The sequence below is a fragment of the Phaseolus vulgaris genome, chromosome 7, assembly GCF_051622355.1.
Source record: "Phaseolus vulgaris cultivar YP4 chromosome 7, ASM5162235v1, whole genome shotgun sequence".
Lineage (NCBI taxonomy): Eukaryota > Viridiplantae > Streptophyta > Magnoliopsida > Fabales > Fabaceae > Phaseolus > Phaseolus vulgaris.
In genome coordinates this window covers 58,290,355-58,310,124 of record NC_143504.1, presented here as the reverse complement: position 1 = coordinate 58,310,124, position 19,770 = coordinate 58,290,355, and the positions used below count along the sequence as shown (strand labels likewise).

General features: G+C 29.6%; 2 protein-coding genes and 1 non-coding gene across 10 annotated transcripts; 2 read left to right on the top strand and 1 right to left on the bottom strand.

Moving 5' to 3' along the window:
- Positions 1 to 2,610: 2,610 nt before the first annotated feature.
- On the top strand, positions 2,611 to 2,682 carry TRNAC-GCA (transfer RNA cysteine (anticodon GCA)). The gene has a single exon. It is a non-coding gene; the product is annotated as a tRNA-Cys (tRNA).
- Positions 2,683 to 4,632: 1,950 nt separating this feature from the next.
- LOC137830719 (sucrose-phosphatase 1) lies at positions 4,633 to 8,389 on the bottom strand. 6 transcript variants are annotated; one of them, XM_068638205.2, is made up of 9 exons: positions 8,325 to 8,389; positions 7,743 to 7,815; positions 7,227 to 7,526; positions 6,992 to 7,093; positions 6,636 to 6,830; positions 6,255 to 6,536; positions 5,259 to 5,445; positions 5,017 to 5,063; positions 4,633 to 4,933 (listed from the first exon to the last, which is right to left on the bottom strand). In XM_068638205.2, exons 2-9 carry the CDS (start codon positions 7,800 to 7,802, stop codon positions 4,856 to 4,858), a joined length of 1,251 nt encoding a protein of 416 aa, XP_068494306.1. In that variant the 5' UTR covers positions 7,803 to 7,815; positions 8,325 to 8,389; the 3' UTR covers positions 4,633 to 4,855. The 6 variants fall into 6 exon arrangements, with proteins under 6 accessions (XP_068494306.1, XP_068494308.1, XP_068494304.1 ...); XM_068638207.1 differs by having other exon boundaries at positions 8,318 to 8,381; XM_068638203.1 differs by having other exon boundaries at positions 8,332 to 8,381.
- A 5,055-nt stretch (positions 8,390 to 13,444) lies between these two features.
- CRTISO (carotenoid isomerase) lies at positions 13,445 to 19,245 on the top strand. 3 transcript variants are annotated; one of them, XM_068638200.1, is made up of 13 exons: positions 13,445 to 14,072; positions 14,599 to 14,805; positions 14,900 to 14,999; positions 15,883 to 15,965; positions 16,231 to 16,287; positions 16,450 to 16,602; positions 16,685 to 16,763; positions 16,887 to 17,035; positions 17,129 to 17,263; positions 17,372 to 17,485; positions 17,900 to 18,010; positions 18,118 to 18,226; positions 18,859 to 19,245. In XM_068638200.1, exons 1-13 carry the CDS (start codon positions 13,623 to 13,625, stop codon positions 18,930 to 18,932), a joined length of 1,821 nt encoding a protein of 606 aa, XP_068494301.1. In that variant the 5' UTR covers positions 13,445 to 13,622; the 3' UTR covers positions 18,933 to 19,245. The 3 variants fall into 3 exon arrangements, with proteins under 3 accessions (XP_068494301.1, XP_090161352.1, XP_068494302.1); XM_090305226.1 differs by having other exon boundaries at positions 13,474 to 14,072; positions 14,599 to 14,821; XM_068638201.2 differs by having other exon boundaries at positions 13,879 to 14,076.
- Positions 19,246 to 19,770: the final 525 nt, after the last annotated feature.

The window sequence follows — 19,770 nt, the reverse complement described above, 5'->3', positions numbered from 1 at the left end:
TTTTTGAGGTCCACACTTTTGCACTTAGATTTTAGAAGGATCTTTTAAGGTTGATGAATCCACAAATGTCTTTCATGCACCTAAATAGATTCTTGAAAAGATTTTTCTGAAATAAGATCATTTTTTTTTCTGTGGTTTATAGATAAATATGAATTGCTTGGATCCAGTTGGCAATAGAACACATACTACAAAGACTTTTTAAACTGAACAAACTAGAATTAATATAAATAAAAGCATAATAATATTTTTTAAATATTTGATACATATTACACTCATAATATTGTGTTTATCCTAACTTTGATAACTTTCAAAGAGTTCATATAATACTTTTTTTGAAAAAATAAATATTAATGAGCATAAATATACTTTTTTTTAATATTTCATTTAATATTAATTCATTTATTGTAAATTATAAATGCATGAGTTGTATGCTCATGAAAAATTAACAATATTAATTTTTTTATTTATTGCATTAATTATCCTTTCTTCATTTTCTCCACTGTCCACATGGAAATACTCATCACACTTTTTACAATATTATTTTTTTTGCAGTTACATTGATATCCTTTCTTCATCAATATTGATAACAGTCCACATGGGTGCATTGAAGTTTCTTATACTTTTCAAATTGGAACAATTAATATATAAACTACACTTTTATTGCATTCATCACCCACTTTACAAAACAACAATGTAAGAGTTAATAAAATAGTTAACAAAATATAAAAAAAATAAAAAAATCCTTTAGTTTGGTAACATTGACGTTTTAATTATTTTAAAGGCCATCTAAGTAATTAAAAATTTAACGCTTCAAAAAATATTTGTAAAATAATAATAATAATTAAATAATTTATAACAATGTTAATATAATGTATTTTTATCTTATAACATATATATAACTATATGATTTTCTATTAGGATAAGAATGCACGTTAGTATATTTTGATCCTTTGTATTTGACTCGTAAAAAGTGGATTGAGTTTATCTGTGTCACATAAAAGTCGTGAACTAGTTTTGGTGATCTATATAGTATCCAAACCTTTTCAAAAAAATACAAAATAAATATATTTTATTTTAATGTTTCACATCTTTGTAGTATCTTTCATGAGTTTATATTTGACAATAAAATTTAAATGAGTTAAATAAATATAAGATTAACATCTATATCAAATAAATGTCAAATTACATGTTTCATAAATAAGAAAACACAAAATTAAAACATTATTTAAGCAACTAAAAAACTATAGTGATTGTTAAATATAATGTTGTTCTTCAATTGACATTAGATGCAACTTCAATGAGTAACTCATACAAATTGTGTGATATGTTAACATAATCAACATATCATATACTTTTCTTAATGGATTGCGATGGTCCACCCCGCATTTTCATTTTTAATTTTTTTTATAAGAAAATATATTATAAACATAATACTTATAATTAAAACTCTTATTTATACGAAAAAAATTGTAACAGTCCCAAAAATAATTTAAAATTATATAATTAAAAATAAAACTAAAACAGTATCCCAAACATCTTCTACTCCTATGTCAAATACATTACACCAGTTACAAGTGAATTAATATTTATAAGATTAATTGTTTACATTATATATTATATATATATATAACTTATTTCAATTTATAATTATATTCATAAATAAGTAATTAATATTTTTCTTTTACATTGAATGTTTTTAGAAAACTAATATTAAATATATCCTTAACAAAGACTAAGACATATGTTACTATGAACATATTAAAATATTCCCACAACTTCCTGTCTTTAATTTAAGCATGGTTTATAATTAAATTTAAGGTCTTTAAAATATTTATATATTTATGTGTTGAAAAAAAAATCAGATAATCACTCCAGTTCGCTAATAATAGTGTTGCAATATAATGTCAACATGTCACGAAAATTCTCTTAATATCCTTAAAATTAAGGACTCATGATTTAAAATTTTGAGAGATGAAAATTAAAGAAAAATATTTTAGAGGGAATATAAAGGCGAAAAATGATCGTTTCAAATTTTTAGGGATAAAAAAATAATAATAAATTCTTAGGACCAAAATCAAAATTCACTAATTTTACAAAGTATATATATATATATATATTATCGTATAATATAATAATTTTTATGCATTTGTAATAGTTCAGGTGACATTGTCACATTGTTTATATGTATTAACCACTTACAAATAGTGTAATATTTTTTTATAAAAAAGTTAATGATAGATAAATACATGGATAAAACCAAGCTTATATACTATTTAAAAAAATATGTGGATAATTAAATCTAGGAAAATTTATTATTTGAGTTCTTATTTGACAAAATTGATTTTGGTTTTCATTTCAAATAGAATAATCAGTCTTTAAATTTTAAAAAACATGTAGAAATTTTTTCCAATATTATGACAATAAATTTTATCAACAAGGATGAAGTTCACACTATTATAAAGAACAAATTCATTGATTCTAAAGTTGATACATAAATTTGACAAAAAGCATATAGTTAAAAAATATTATAATGAGCATTTGTTGAGAGTGGAATTTTTGCAGAAATCACAAAGGTTTGAATATGTGTGATAGGAATTTATTAAACAAAAAGGGTCCATAGCTCAGTGGTAGAGCATTTGACTGCAGATCAAGAGGTCACCGGTTCGAACCCGGTTGGGCCCTGTAATTTTGTTTTTGTTTTAACAAATCCCTTCTCTTTTTTATTTATAATGACATTTTTCTTAATTCTTACACACTATTAATCTTTAATTATATATATTTGTGTGTGTTTTTCCCCATTCATTTTAATATAGGCTGTTTGGAACATAAAAAATTATCTTTCAAAATAAATAGTGTGTTAAAAAGATTTAGAGGGTCAAGAAAGAAAAAAATTTCCCTTTATTGTATTTCATATATAAAGAGGGTGTTACTAATAGAATGCATTTAACATTTCTCATGTGATTTCTACATGAGATAACTTACTAGTGAGAGTTGTTTTTAATTCATATAGAATCAAAACTAGTGAGAGTTGTTTTTAATTCATGTAGAATCAAAGCTTTATTATTTTTATGTTTTATGTTTAGGACGAGAAGTTAACCAAAAAGTTGACCGATAGATAAACCAAAAGGTTGATCGAAAGGTATAAATCAAATAAAAATAAGAAACGAATAAATAAATAGTTTGACAAAGTTCATTTAAAGGGTCCAAAACATAAAGGTGTGTTTAAAGAAGATCAGGTGCAAAGAGTAAAAGTTCAACTGAGTTTTAAGCTCAATAAGAAAGTGTTATAAATAGGTGATCTACCCAAGAGGTAAGTAGAGTGAATTTTATCTCATAATTAACTAATATCAATTATAACTTTGGTGACTTTGGCATCGGAGCACCTTGTAGGTACACACACTCACCTGTGGGAGGAGATTGAGGCCGAAGATCGAAAGATCCAATTAACCTAACCCAGTGAAGTGAGAGCCCACAAGTTAGATCCAAGTCCAAGCCCAAAATAGAATAGTAGCAAATCGAAAACCCAAACTAAGATAAAAGATCGAGAAGTCAACATGTTTATACGGGAAGAAGAAATTGTTTCTAGACTCTAAAAATAACATTTATCATGTCTCATATTTTTAGAATCACAATGTGATGCTCACATTCTTTTCCTTTCTTGTATAATGCTTCTACTTTTGTTTATTATCGTCAATAGTAAAAATTATTCTCTAACACAACAATTATAAGTAGCATTGGAAATTGTTCAGTGATATATTTTATGTAAAGTCCAACAATAGATGATTACTTTAGATCTGTCATTAAATAACTTATAATGACTATAGTTTTAGAAACATTGTTGCATGTGCCCTATTTCTCTTTCAGCATGTTCATTTCCTTCTCACTAATACTAGTTTTTTTTATAAATATTTTATATCAACTATTAAAAATATTTCAAAATATATAAATAAATACATACATTACCTTATATTAATTTTTTTAATTGTATAATTAAAATTATCAAAACTTGATAATTTATATAAATTTGTAAGAGTTTTGTAAACTCAACTCATTAAAGTTTATTTCATATTAAAAGAATATAATTTGGAGTATGTAATATGTAATATACTAATCACAAACTAATATTGATGATTTTAAATTAACGAACTAGTTTCTCATAACAATAATTACAAAAAAAATTAACCATGGTTAGAATTTTTTTTCTAACCCTTTTAAGAGGGCAAAGTGGCACTAAAGGGAGAAGAAAAACACTTGAACTTAATGTAATAAATGAAATTCAATAGTGCAAGAAGTGAATGATGGCATCTGAAAGCATGAGCAGCTAATGAAAATGGCAAATTTGGGAAGAGAACCAAGATGCAATCCTCGAAGCTACAATTTGTAGTCAAATGAAGGAACTTGGAGAAAATAGTTCAGTGTGTGTTTGGATCTGCATCTATGATCCACGTCCAAATTTCCAAATTAACACAGAAATGGGAAATATTTGCTTTGAAGGTAACATGCGTTAGAATATTTGAATGTTTGCTTTCTTAGCCTTGTGAATCAATTTTGGTATCTTGTTCAGTCTTGTATACATCATCTCAACTCCACTCACAACTCACTACCAATTCGGGAATTAAAACCAAACTAGACTTAACAGATTAAATTATCTTTACTCAAGTAGAGATGTTAAATTTTGATTCTCATCAGAGCTATGCAACCAGCAGAAAAATATACAGTAAATTTCAAATACATATGATATGAGACATCTTCTCATGATGAAAGGTGTAAAAATTAGTTTGTCATTGGATTGATTACATACATTTATTGCTGAAGGCATTACATCCGGGGAACTTGGATAAGCTATAGGAACCAACTAAACAAGCCATTCACCTTGCCCTGAGTGTTCCAACCATGTCTGGTGCAGATGCACCAAAGTGTACCAATCCGAATCCTGAATCTCAAATTTCAATCTTCTCAGCAAAAAAACGAAAGACCTCACATGAAAAATAAAATAGTTGATGCATTAAAACATACCTTTTTGCTTAGTATTGAAGTGACGGCACAACCCTTCCGCTCCTCACCTGCAATGTTGGCAGTTAGCAGTAAGTAAAAAGGCAAAAATATGCAATGCAAAATTTTCTAACCCTGCACATGCACTACCACAAATTCCCAGAAGATGGATTATTCATAAAAAACAAGATTAAACAATTGCATATTTTCTGAGAGACGAAGGGGTGGGAAATGAAATGAGCTTAAACAACAAAACTCATACATACCACACAACTCCCACTTGTTAAACTTCATTAGCCATGTGCCTGGAGCTAACTGTGTAGCCAATACATCATCCACCCAAGTCCTAAACTGTTTACCCTTCTTGTCACCATACACCTTCCCAAAGATATTCATATACTCCTTAATATTATAGACAGAACCAGAAGGATGGATATAAGTACCAGATGGGAGCTGCATATTGAAAAAAAGGATCAGTTTACATCCTTCTACAGAAGGAAACATTTACGTAAAGACTTGGGTGAATAGAGCTCTCAGATCAAGAAAATGAAAAGTGCATCAGTGGAAAAATAGAGCTCTCAGATCAAGAAAATGAAAAGTGAAAATCCAACTAGTTATGGTGTGAAGGTAGAGTTGGAGAGAGAGAGAGAGAGAGAGAAAATGAAGCTTTTGCAATGACTTGGTATAGACGTTTTTGGAAATCAACCATGGAAATGTCTTATTCCAAGTTGTTGACATGGTTAAACAGTTTAGAGAGAATTTGGAATACATTAGAAAATGTAGGATGGTGATATGTGATAATGATAAAACTCAATGCTTTTATAGGGAAGAGCTTATTATTGAAGGAAGATGTTCAAGAAAAGAAAAATATGTGCCAAAATATATTCTTCATACACAACATGCACTCAGAAAAAGGGAAATAGAAAATCATACCAAAACAAGGCAAACACCGTACCAAAATGCTTAAAACGTGTAAAAACATTGGACAAATTGAGTGGTTGCTCCCCAGATATGGTTTTATGGATTGAAAAAATTCTATTTCACTATTTAATTTCTCGTTGGTAAATCTCAGAACTTGTTAGTCCATGAAATATGAATATAGAAATAATACAGCTAAAAGGATAAAATTATACACTTCATTTGAAAAGAAAATGATTAGGCAAAATGGAGTTAATTTGGATAGCTTTTCACATCTCGGTAGTCTGCACACACAAATAGAACACACAATAATAATCTGTAAAGATAAAGGATATCAGACATACAGCGGTTGCCTTTAAACCAGCAATAAACAGCTCGGTGTTCTCAATTTCTGCACGCCTCCACTTTTCAAGTAACAAAGCAAAGTTCACTATTTCAAGACTTGGAGATGAATCTTCTCGTCCAATGTCTGAAACATCTCTAGGGGACAGGTTTAGACCTAAATTAAAATGACCTATGGCTTGTATTATGCCAGATGCGCAACGCTCTGAGGCATGGAGAATGTTGGGGTTATCTTTTGCATTTTCTGAATGCCACTGCAACAACTCCTCTTGGGCATTGCTTACCTACACAACGAACAGAAACAAATGCGATACGCAAGTCAATCTCAATATTTCACTAACAAGGCAAAATATGGCAATAAACACATGCTAAACCACACCAACCATGACTCCATAAACTCCTGGAATGCTGAACAGCTCGGCATCATTTCCAGAATCACCACAAGCAAGAGTGTTAAGTGGCGGCTTTCCCTCAGTCTCAAACTTTTTGAGCAGATAGGCAAGAGCTTGACCTTTGCCAGCGCCATTTGGTAATACATCCAAATCAATTCCTCCACTGTATATTATTTTAACATTCAACTGGCAAAAAATTAGGCTATGTTATGGAACTATATACAATATCAAACACGCAAAGTAAGGTGTCAAAAAATCCAATTTACACACTCAAAACTAAACTAAACTAAACATATTGAAACTTTCCATGAAAAGAAAGCAATGAATACAAACGTGTTATAGCTTACCCCACGCCCTTCCAAAACCTTAGAAAGAGCCTGAGTTACGCTCTGTGCCTTGTCTTTCTGAACATAAAAGCTGACCTTGTGCGGTCGTTGTTCTGTTTCTGCCTACACCATCAGTTATTAAGCAAACCATTAAGGAATTACCAAAGAATAAAACAAGACAAACTATACACCCGAATCAAATAATACAATCTAGAAACAAATCATCCCAGTCACCATCACCACCTAAAAACCATACCTGAGGCTTAAGTTCAGGAAATTTGCTTGTTTCCTCAATGACTATGTCCTTATCCCATTTCTGGTTCAAAAACTGAACCCATCCATCATCAGGCACCATTGATTTCCCATAAGTAATCTCAGTCCCCACAGACATAATAGCTATATCAGGAGTTATCATAGGCTTCTCTTTCCTCAGTTGATTGTAGAGTGTAGGTGACCTCCCAGTTGAAAACACCAGCAGAGAATCTTGGCGATAATGAGCTTCCCAAAGCGCATTGAACCTTAAAAGTGAACTATTCTCAGGGTCATGATGATCAACCTGCAACAAAAACACATCAACCATTCAAATCACGACCAACAACAACACTAATAACAAGGTTTTAAATAACAATGACTTCAATTCAGACGGAATATCAAGATTTTTAGGGTGTCTGAGACTTCATCATAATATCAAGAAATACAAAGAAACCATAACCCGCAATTTAAAATCCTGGATAATAATAATAATAATTAGATGGGAGATTACGGAACATACCATTGTGTGATCGAGATCCGAAACAAGCATCAGCCGCGGAGAAGAATTTAGTCGATCCATGGTGTTCAATATCCTGCAAACAAATATTCAAAGAAAAAAGGGAAAGATTATTATACGAAAAAATTAAGCAGAACGTTGATTTCTGAAACTTAATTAACAAATAAATAAAAAATGATAAAGCAACAAGTAACTATTTCTGAGCTCTCTGAATTCAACACAAATTCTGATGATAACGAAAGGGAGAACTATCTATCTATTAATGTATGAATCAGTTTCTTTCCCTGTCACGAATTTACCCAAATTCGCTGAGTGAAGATCAGAAATTGATTCCGCTCACCAAAATCAAGCAGGTAAGAATCAAAAACTAATTCTACTAAAACACAAAATTCTCATTACATTACAAAAAGAGTAGCAATTGGAGAAAGTTGATGACAACACCTTTGAGAGAATGAAGAAAGATTGTGAGTGATTGATTATACAGTGATAGTATTTATAAGAAATATTGAAATTATGGATAAAATATAATGTAACGATGGAAGAAGAGATTGCAGTGAGTGAAGAGAATGGATCCAAACCGATTACCGCTTACTCTGTTCGTAGCATTCTCAACTCTCACCTCACACACTCTATTTTAAGCCTATTTTTTAAAATTAATACAATTTTATAAGGAGTTTTTTACTTATACATTTTTTTCTTTAAGTAAGGTATTTTGAAATCGTAATTTATAAATTTTTTAAAGTTGGTATGATTATAATTATTGAATATTAAATAATTTCATAATTCTTGTTTTTTTCAAAAATGAGTTTGGGAGTGTAGTTCGGTGAGAAGTAGGTTGTCCTTCGAGATTGAGTTCCAGTTGATCACCAAAATAAGAAATTCATCTGAAAATAACTTTTTAATGCTTAGATCAGTTGAAACATAAAGATAGACAAATTCTTTATAATATGAGATAATATAAATTGTACTTCATGAATAATAGAGTCACGATATTATCTGATGGATTATTACAAATTATTTGAATTAAAAATGTTTTCATAATTTATTATTTTCGCGTTTAGGTATTGTTTTTCTTGCCATTGTTTACGAGACTTTATTGTGTTTTTAGTTTCAGTGCACAAATCTAAACTTGTAAAATTTATATTAACAGGGAAAAAATATATAGAGGCGTTTATAGTTTTTTAAAAAATGATAAAAATATTATAAATTTGCATAGTTTTACTACTTTTTGAAAAACCTATTTAAAAATACATTTCTAGCAATGTTTACATTTTTAAATTCACTAATTGTGACTAATAATGTTTTCATAATTTTGCTTAAGATAACTCTTCAAATTACCGCATATAATTGTCTCAAAGAATATAATGATTGTGTAGAAAATAAAATACACTAAAAATTCTTTAAACTTTTATTTACAGTCATTCCAAGTGAAATAAAACAAGACAATATATTATTAAGATTAGATATTTGGTATAGATATACGAAAATAATTTAAAACTGTAACCGTGTTTTAATATATTAAATTAAAAAATGTTCTAGTTGGCATAAGAAGTAGTAACTTATATTTTTTAAATAAGTGGTTCATGATTTACGTTCTTTAAATAAGTAGTTCAAGATTTAAATCTTTATTATATTACTTTTAGATATGGAATAAATGATTTTTGAATTTTTATTAAAAAATTATTACAAATCAGATTACGAAATAGCTTCCAAATTAGATTAGAAGGTCTTGGCTCTATATATGTAATATCGTCATCTATTAAAAATATTTTTTCAAACGATGATTAGTACTGTAATAAAAAAAAATTTAGTAAGATAATTACGACAAAATATTTTTATATGAAAAAAAAAATTAACTTACTAAAAAAAATTCCAAATACTTTTTCATATTCAATAATCTATGTCACTTAAAGTTAAAATCAAAATTATTTATATATATTTTTCAATTTTAATCTCCAAATATCACAAAAACTTCATGTTCTATGTTCCGACTTCAAATTTAAAAGATAGTATCACTAAAATCAATCACCGCATTCGAAGTATTGTTCGTTTTGAATATCTACTCCGAGTGATGTGAAACTATATTGATGTACCGAAACACTTTACAAATTCAAAATTTCAAAACGAATAATATTTAAAATATAAATATTAATTTTAAGAATACTATTTCAATAACATTTTATATATATATATAACCAAATTATTGAATGCAAAAAAAAAAAGTTATAGAGGAATGTCTTACCAAAAAAAATTGGTTCACAAAAATGAGTAGGCAGAAGATAAGGAAAGAAGGGGCCACCGTTCAATTTAGGTTTACCAAATGGGATTGGATTCCATCAATTATCACCATTAGGTACAATTTTAAAAGTCTCTTTTTTCATTTCCCTTTTTGTTTTTAGGTTAAAGAAGAAAATGTTAGGTAACTTATATGAGTAATAGCACATTGGGTGGAATTTTGGCAATAGATAGCATATTCTTGGGGAATATGTTAGCAAACAATTTTGCCATCTTTTAGATTTTTTAGAAGGAAGAATAGATATACACTTATGAATGACTTAGGGTTGCACTTTTAAATATCAAACCCAACTCACTTCTAACCCTTTTCTTCTCTATATGCATCAAACTTTATTTTATTCTCTAAGCCTAATTAAATCACTTTAATTAAGCCAAACAAACAAATATATTTTATTTTTTTTTATTTCAAAAAATTATGATGTTATGTCCTTGAAGCATAAGCAAAAATTGGAGCATAGATATTTTGTGACAACAAAATATTATTGTTTTATCATCTATTAGGTTGTGCAAGCAACATAATCCATTTCTAAAGTTGTAGTTTATAATTTGAGTGAGGACAAATATTAACTTTCTCATTTTCAATTGAAGATTTTTATCAAACCAAAATTTTTCACTCAAGTGACCTTCTTCATTTTAATAATTTATGTTTTTTTAATTTAAATAAATATTTTTATATAATTTGTTTTACATGACACGTACTGGGTGATTAAATAGTGGATTAAATGGATAAGTGAGTTATGTAATTTGATTGAAAAATGATAGATATATGAGATAATAATTTAACTAGTTTGTGATTGAAACATTAAGTATTGAAAACCATTATTGAAAAGAGAATTTTTTTTTTTAATTTTATAATAGTTCAAATCACGGAGATTTTTATATCAAAATTTGTAAAGTAATTAACTCTTATGCTTCATAAAGCCATTTCAAATATGCAATTAAATTTCCTTTTAAAATAAAATAAAAAGTTCTTTTATGATGTGTTTAATATATTTGATGAGATGTGACATAAGATAGATAAAGTGTATTCGTAAGATAGTTAAATTAGAAATTGGTAATCTGTTAACATTATTACAAACGCAATATTTAACTTTTTGTAGTAACAATTTATTTGAGTATATAGAACCGAGTTTAAATTAAATAGATAATTAAAATATTTAAAAAAAGTTATAAATAGATTTAACTCAATCTCAATTTAAGAATTTATGTATACATTTATAAATGTATTGACCATATAATGTTATCTCTTCGATCTAAAGTTGATATTTTATTATGATTTTATTTTTAAAAAATTCATTAATGAATTGAAGAAAAGAATAGTATATAAATTATTATTCATCAGGACTTATGAGCGATACAAAATACTAGAACAAATTTATTAATCAAAATAACCGATCATAACATATAAAAAAATTCTTAAGAAAAACATGTAGATAATATTAAAGGAAAGTTTTTTCATCTGATTTGGCATGATATTAATTTATTAGATAAAATTCAAACCCCAAAAAATAAAACTTTATCATATGTTATAATTAACATGCATTCACTTAAAACCTAAAGTAACCCAACGTTCCAAAACTTAAGACTTCTTTGAACTATCTCTGAAAATTTGACCATAAGAAAATTCCAATAACATGTCATATTTAATCCATGTCTTGGACCTACGGTAAATATTGGATTAAAACAAATTTGTCTTTTTATATTTCACATCAAACTGATTTTTTATTTCTAGTTCAAACTTTAGATTTTTTTAGATATTTTAAGTAAAAAAATTATTGAAATAAATCATCATTAATGTGAATGTTATAATATTATAATACAATACATACTATAAATTTATTTGTTAAAAAAAATAATGACTCATTTTAATAATTTTATTATTAAAAATAGTACTCATAAAGTTTAAAATTTGAATTAGGAACGAAAATAAATTTTGTGTTATAATCTATGAAGCTCAAACATTTCTCTTAAATGGTGTGTCGATGTCGGACACTCATATAACACGTATCCGTGAAACGTCCAATTCAAAAAGTATTTGTTGGATTGTAGTACGGTTCTAACACAATTTTAAAAATGAAAATACATTAATTTTATAGAAACTCAAACTTATTGTTATAAATTTTTATTATAATTATAAAAATAAGAAACAAATTCTTTTGAAACAGTCATGAAAAACATTTTTCTGCTCTAAAAAATAATCTGGAACATACCTGTGCACATAAATCTTTATTGTAAATTTATATAATATATAGATCCGTGTCCTCGTGTCCTACATTTTAAATATTAAACGTATCTTCGTATCCATGTCGTATCAGTGTCCGTGTTAGTGTATGTGCTACATATATTATAATACATATAAAAAAAAAAGTACATATTTAATCTTCAAATTTCAAGATTTTTGATTAAATTGTTTTAAGAAGAATCATTATATAAACATAAGGAAAAATATCAACATGGGAATACGCATATTGCTGCATAATCAAAATATTTGTTGACTAGGATAATATTTTAGGGTTTAGGATAACAATTTTCTAATTACCATATCAATATAATTTTCTCAACAATTTTTATTAAGTTTCAAAATGTTTTCCCTAAATTAGGAAATTTTATATTTTGGTGTTAAATTGAAATTATGATTGGAAAACAGAATCCCTATAATAAAAAAATAAATCAATCCTAAGTATTTGGTATTGTTAAGATTGTACTTTTATTATACGTAACAAGTCAAAAGAAATACAATAGTGTTGATTTAAATCATCATGTTATGAATAAAAACAAAATCAAAGATATTCAAGAAAAGTTGAAGGTTAAAAAGATATATCAAGTAGTATATAATGAATTATTGTATAATTTAGTTATTAGGTAAAAAATTATCTTATTTATACGTAACAAAAGAAAATAAAAAATAAGGTGTACAACTATCATATACACAACTATATTATTTCTCTTTTGTCTTTTTATTTTAAATATATTAATAAAAATGAGGGAGAATTACAATAATTGGGAATACATTCATTTATTCTTTTGATTGAAGAGATAATTAATTTATAACTACGAACATTACTTAGAAATGATAATAATTAAAAGAATAATTTATTGGATTGAACTGAACTGTTAAAGAATCACCACCCAAATAAATAAGCTAATCCTAACTATAAATTAATATTTCTACGCCTAATGAAAACATATAAATTATAGGAAACAATATTAAATATTTAAGTTCTTTGTGTATTTATAAATTAAATATAGCAAGTGCCCCATTACACATAATTTAATAACATTAATGTAAAATATAAACAGTGATAATGTATAATTAATATCCGCACATACACTTATTAAATATTTATAACAATTGAATGATTTTTTCTCATTTTAATTAATTAAATTTAATAATTTGTCAGTTTTTGGACAAACTAATGACAAACCAAACATTGTGTGTGTTCGGCAGGAATCAAATTTACAAGTGAGTGGAATCCTCACACATCAAGAACATTACAAAACATTGCTCCGAACATCCATGCCAACGTAAATCCTAATTTGTCGGACCTCTACTTTCCATCAGACCACAACCTTCTACTCCTTCTAATCATGATCACTTCCCCTTTCCTCTCTCTTTCTCGATACCCTTTTTCCCACACTCCCCGTCATTTCCCAGAAGGGGCTGCTTCTCAAAGTTCAAACTTTCTGCCAAATTTTCAGTCTTTTGCCTATGGAAACCATGCAGGGAGTGGATTTCCATCTGGGTCTTGCTCCAATGCTCTCAGAAGAAAAAGGGTGTCCGTGGTGTGCTCAAAGTCAACTCTGACTGTGGAAGAAGTGGCAGAGAGAGGAGTGAAGGGTAAGGGTGAAGAGTTTGATGCAATTGTTATAGGGTCTGGGATTGGGGGGTTGGTTGCAGGGACACAGTTGGCAGTGAAGGGTGCCAGAGTTTTAGTTTTGGAGAAGTATGTGATTCCTGGTGGAAGCTCTGGATTTTACCAGAGGGATGGCTATACTTTTGATGTGGGTTCTTCTGTCATGTTTGGTTTCAGTGATAAGGTCAGTTATTTTTTTGTTCTGGGTGCATGCTGTTTTTTGTGTGTTATGATTTACTTTAATTTCATTAGTGATGTGATGAATTGTGGATGATGTTGCACTGAAGGAATGTGGATGTTTTGTTTGTGAGAGGGACTTTCTGTTTCTCCCTGGTTGCAATGCATTCAGATTTTTTGTTTTGGAGGCATATTCATTAGTAAACACACTATTTTCTGTTTCCATCAGTGTTACTGTGCTTAATATTAAGAAAGAATTGGAGAGATTCACCTCACCTTAACCAGGAATAAAACCAAATTATTATGTGTGTATTTTACAAATTTGTGAAGTTGAGTTAGGCATAAACCTATTTACTAAGATTGGGTAATTATGTGAAACTGGGTTTTTGATCAATTAAGCGCCTAATAAGTGTAGTTTGCTCATTTTTTAATAATATGTTAGCCAATAGTAGATTTGGTCACTGGTAATTATTCTTATGTTGAATGATGTGATTCCTAGGATCATGAACACCATGTACCTTAAATTTGTGCAGGGTAATCTCAATTTGATAACACAAGCGTTGGAGGCAGTCGGTTGTCAGATGCAAGTGGTACCTGATCCAACAACCGTTCATTTCCATCTACCAAATAACCTTTCTGTTCGAGTGCACAAAGAATATGATAAATTCATTGATGAACTGACCAGTTATTTTCCCCATGAAAAGGAGGGTATTCGTAAATTCTACAGTGAATGCTGGAAGGTTTGTCTTAATTGAGGTGATTGCAGCCCCCTTAAGGCATTTTTGCCTCTCCTTGAAATTCACTTTTTTAAGAGCTTTAATGTGTTGTGGCTAGATTTTCAACGCACTGAATTCCTTGGAATTGAAGTCACTAGAAGAGCCACTCTACCTTTTTGGACAGTTTTTTCAGAAGCCCCTGGAATGCTTGACACTAGGTACTTTCATCTTGTTTATTTTTAACTGAAAGGCCACAAATTTAAAACTCTGAACTTCAATTCTAAAGGTAATATTGTTTTTTAGTTCCACTTAGCTTATCTTTTCGGTATTTTGATTGATTGGAGGAGTTATATTTTAACTAATGATTTAAAAGAAATGGCGAGGGAAGCAAAGGGTGAAAAAGTGAACAAATACATCACTCAACTATATGTAATCTGCAGTTTGTTGCTTAATGCCACAACCACAACATATAACTAGTTGACTCAACAAATTTTACCCTTACCATGAAAGATCAGGGCGGTACTCGAGTTAGACATGCTTATGCAAAATCCTTACACAAATAATTCTTTATCCTACACCTAGAGAATTACATTTCATGTACACAGTCTTGTTCTTTTGGTTGGGTGGAGAATTTGGATTAAACAAATATTTTAGAAAACTTATATTGATCTCCTAACTCCTAAGGGGTCTCAGACTTTGTGATTAATTTGCTCAAATCTTTGAAATGCATCAATTACTGCAATACCAAGTTGTGCTAGTTTATTTATGAAAATTTCTATATGAAGATTTCAATCATGTGAACATCTGATTAAATTTTGCTAAGGATGTGATCAGCCATGATCATTCTTGGTTTATATGTGTCTATAAATATATATGTATGTCTGTGTGTGTGTGTATATATATATATATATATATTTTTTTTTTTCTTTTGTACAACATTCATGAGGTAGAGGTTAACCCGTAAGCATTGCATGCCTATTGCCTAATAACAGTACTCTACTGATAAGGGTAATTGAATCCGCACCTCCCTCTATATTTGGGCTTTTTATGAGTCTTTTCATTTGTTTTCACCACTTAGCTTTTTGACGTATCTTTTGACAGCCTATTATTTGCCACAAAATGCTGGAGCCATAGCTCGGAAGTACATTAAAGATCCAAACTTGTTGTCTTTCATAGATGCAGAGGTAGATGCGATAACTTATTTGATTCAATTAGAAGGTTCATGAATGTATTAAGGAAAATGTGTCTAGAAGTGTTATTCTGTAGAATGTGTTAAGAATGACAATGGGTCCCATCATACAAATTTGAGTCGTAAACAAACTGTGCCACATGTTTTGTATCATTTTCTAAACTATTTTAAAGTGAGATAGAAGTCATATTACTTATTTACACTTTGATTAATTATTCAATTGTTGGTGCATGATTGGTAATTTATATCCATGCTTGCAGTGTTTTATAGTGAGCACAGTCAACGGTATACAGACACCAATGATCAATGCTAGCATGGTAACCTCTTCATTTATCTTTTTCATTCTTTCTGTTCATTAAACTTTTGTATGGCATTAAGTAAAAGCACTTATTTCAAGTATGGTGGTCGGTACTATATAGTTCACCTTGGCCTCGCTTGCTCTCCATTTCCTGCATGGCTTGACTGTTTTTTCCCTCCAGGTTCTCTGTGACAGACACTTTGGTGGGATTAACTACCCTCTTGGGGGTGTTGGTGGGATTGCAAAGTCCTTAGCGAAAGGTCTTGCTGATCAGGGTAGTGAGATAATTTACAAAGCAAATGTCAGTGGTATTATAATTGAGCAGGGAAAAGCTGTAAGTGACATCAAAATAGAAACAAGATGACATTGTGGAAAGAAGCATTTTTTCTTCAATAACTGTACTATGCCTTTTGCAGGTAGGCGTGAGGCTTTCGGATGGGAGAGAGTTCTTTGCCAAAACCATAATATCAAATGCTACCAGATGGGATACATTTGGTTGGTTTCAAATTCAAATAAGAATTTTTTTTGTCAATATTTTAATGATAATCTTCGCAATGTTTCTCTGCCTTCATTAGTTCTTAGTTAGTTAATCCCTAATTGCATAATGTTAATCTTTAGGAAAGTTGCTGAAGGGTGTTCCACTCCCAAAAGAAGAAGAGAACTTCCAGAAAGTTTATGTTAAAGCTCCATCTTTTCTTTCAATTCACATGGGGGTTAAAGCTGAGATTTTACCACCAGATACAGAATGTCATCATTTTGTCCTTGAGGTAGTTGGAAGTTTGCTCAACTTAAATTTCTTAATAGTCCTTGTGGCTTAGAATGATTAATTAGCTTAATGCATTTCATCGGCCGCTCTCTAGAACAACTGGTCCGAATTGGAGAAGCCATATGGAAGTATCTTTTTAAGTATACCAACTGTTCTTGATTCATCATTGGCTCCCGAAGGTCACCATATCCTTCATATATTCACAACTTCTTCCATGGAGGACTGGGAGGTAGGCAATACTGATAAACAAAGTTCAAAACTTTCATATTGCATGCTTCTATGACTTCAGAATCTGTTTTTGTCTTAAAATATCTAATGTCACTGTTTTCTGTACTAGGGTCTCTCAAGAGTAGAATACGAGGCAAAGAAGCAGCTTATAGCCGATGAAATCACAAGCAGATTAGAGAATAAATTGTTTCCTGGTCTTAGATCATCCATCGATTTTATGGAGGTGTGGACTACAACCTCATACCTCATCCCCAATTAGTTGTATTTGAAAAAAACTAATTGTTGTCTATTTGATTGCTTGTGGACCTAAATTCTGTCATGCTAAAGGTGATAATTAAACATAAATGTTTGCATAGCTACATTTGTTTTTAAAAGATCCAAATCCCAGTTATCTTTCAGGATAGTGATGCCTGTTTCTGTCGAAGTGTTTTTAATTGTTGGCAAATCCTTTATTTCCTTCTTTTTAGTGATTCTATATGGCTGTCCTCTAATGTCATATTCTTTTTTGTTATGCTTCCTATCATGTTATCATATGAAGTACCTTTGTAGATGGAGGAAACTAACTATATAATGCTTAGAAATTCTTTTGCCTTTTTTATTATGTGTATGTTTTCTGAAATTGTAAGCTTGCTTGTAGGTAGGGACACCAAAGACACACCGGCGATACCTAGCTCGTGACAAGGGGACATACGGTCCAATGCCACGTGGAACCCCGAAGGGGTTACTGGGAATGCCATTCAATACCACAGTAGGTCTACTTCCTTAACTGAATAACCGGTTCAGTTATAGAAAATATTCTGCTATGCTTTTAGAATGCACTGCTTAAAGCAAGTCACAAACATATAAAACTTGCAGGGCATAGATGGCCTTTACTGTGTTGGTGATAGCTGCTTCCCTGGACAAGGTGTTATTGCTGTAGCTTTCTCCGGAGTTATGTGTGCTCATAGAGTAGCTGCAGATATTGGTAAGATAGAGCATTCATTTTCCTTCCCAATAATAGCAAACGGTCCTTCAAATTCTGGCAAACCCTTACATAATGCTTCAAATGCAAAAGTGTTAACCATTTCCAAATTTTTGCTTACCCTTTACACATAATGTGAAGGAATGCTATTGTGTTGTTCCTCAAATGGTAATAGCAAACATTTGTAAGCATTCCTTCAAATGCACAAAGTTGTTGTTTCTATAAGAGGCACTGTTGGTACTGTTTTCTACTCATATTTAGAGTCACTGCTGTAGCATAATGAAGGATTCTATTAAATATCAGTGCATATTGCTGAGGTGAAATTTTGATTCTAATTAGAGAACAACATGGACAATACCAATGGTATTGAACATGTGTTTTTCCTGTTAACTGCAAAATTTTAAAATAGACATAATCAGAAATTGAATGTCTCATGGCATGTAACACTGAGATTTATTAAGAAGGGACTTTAAGTCTAACTTAACCTCAAAATCGGTTTATGAGATGAGATTTGCATCTAGTTATATATTATGAAGTGCTTTAATCTCTAGCCGATGTAAGATCTCCAACAAGATTGATGGACATATAATTTCAGTTTTCTTATCATGATGTTATTTTCTTGTTCTTTTAAATAGGGCTGGAGAAAAAGTCACCTGTGTTGGATGCCATGCTGCTTCGGTTGCTTGGTTGGATAAGAACAATGGCATGAGGTTTCATACATAGGAGCATTTGTTGGATACAGGATGAACATCCCTTTTGCACAAGAAGTTCAACTTTCATCACACAATTGTTTCACTTCAGATTTCCTCTTCAATTTTCAAGAGTCAGCAATTTGCCACAGAAGATAGGTGGTGTCAGTTGCAACTCAATCCATGCATGCCACAGCTTGGGAAAAATGTTGGGGGGTCCAAAATAAATAAGCTTACAATGTATAAATCAAATGTGATGCTTTTCACAATTTAATTTATTACAAGTGATTCAAGTAAATTTTGGGTAATATTTAATATCGATTATTTTCATAAGTATTAGTCTTCTATGATATTAAAATATTTTTTACTTTATTATTATTATTTATAATAATACTTAGAACTTTGCAACCTTATCTGCAACCAAATAAATTGATGGAAAACTTATCTACGTTTTTTATTTGTTTTTTTTTTTCTCAAGAAACCTCGAGTTTTAAATCTGTATGAAAATATGCAAAAAAAAAATAAATGTTAATTTTCTTATGATTTTTTTCCAATGAATTTAAGAAAATAATCAAACTTTTATCAGAGTTATATCAATTACTGTAGAAAATTCTTGTAGGAAAATTTGAAATAAATCACAAGTTTGATAAAATAAAAATTCTACATAGATTCACTGGAAATAATAGGGTTGCAACGAAAATCTATAATTTCAAGTTATATTTTGTGAGTTTTCTTACACAAAATTACTTACAAAATAAAATTAGCTTTTTTATTATATAAAAAATCTTCTTTTTCTTAACAAATACAAATATCCAAGGATATGATGACTTTAATTTTTCAAGTGAAGTCTTCATGCAT

Bases quoted from the DNA above. Each gene is read 5' to 3' on its own strand.
- LOC137830719 (XM_068638203.1), bottom strand. The intron at 7,094-7,226 runs GTATGGTTTTTA...CTGATGGTGTAG, and splicing joins TTCCTGAACTTAAGCCTCAG to GCAGAAACAGAACAACGACC. The intron at 4,934-5,016 runs GTATGTTTTAAT...TTTGAGATTCAG, and splicing joins CTTCAATACTAAGCAAAAAG to GATTCGGATTGGTACACTTT.
- CRTISO (XM_068638200.1), top strand. From the start codon at position 13,623: ATGATCACTTCCCCTTTCCTCTCTCTTTCTCGATACCCTTTTTCCCAC. The intron at 15,000-15,882 runs GTACTTTCATCT...ATCTTTTGACAG, and splicing joins CCTGGAATGCTTGACACTAG to CCTATTATTTGCCACAAAAT. The intron at 16,603-16,684 runs GTAAGTGACATC...TGCCTTTTGCAG, and splicing joins TAATTGAGCAGGGAAAAGCT to GTAGGCGTGAGGCTTTCGGA.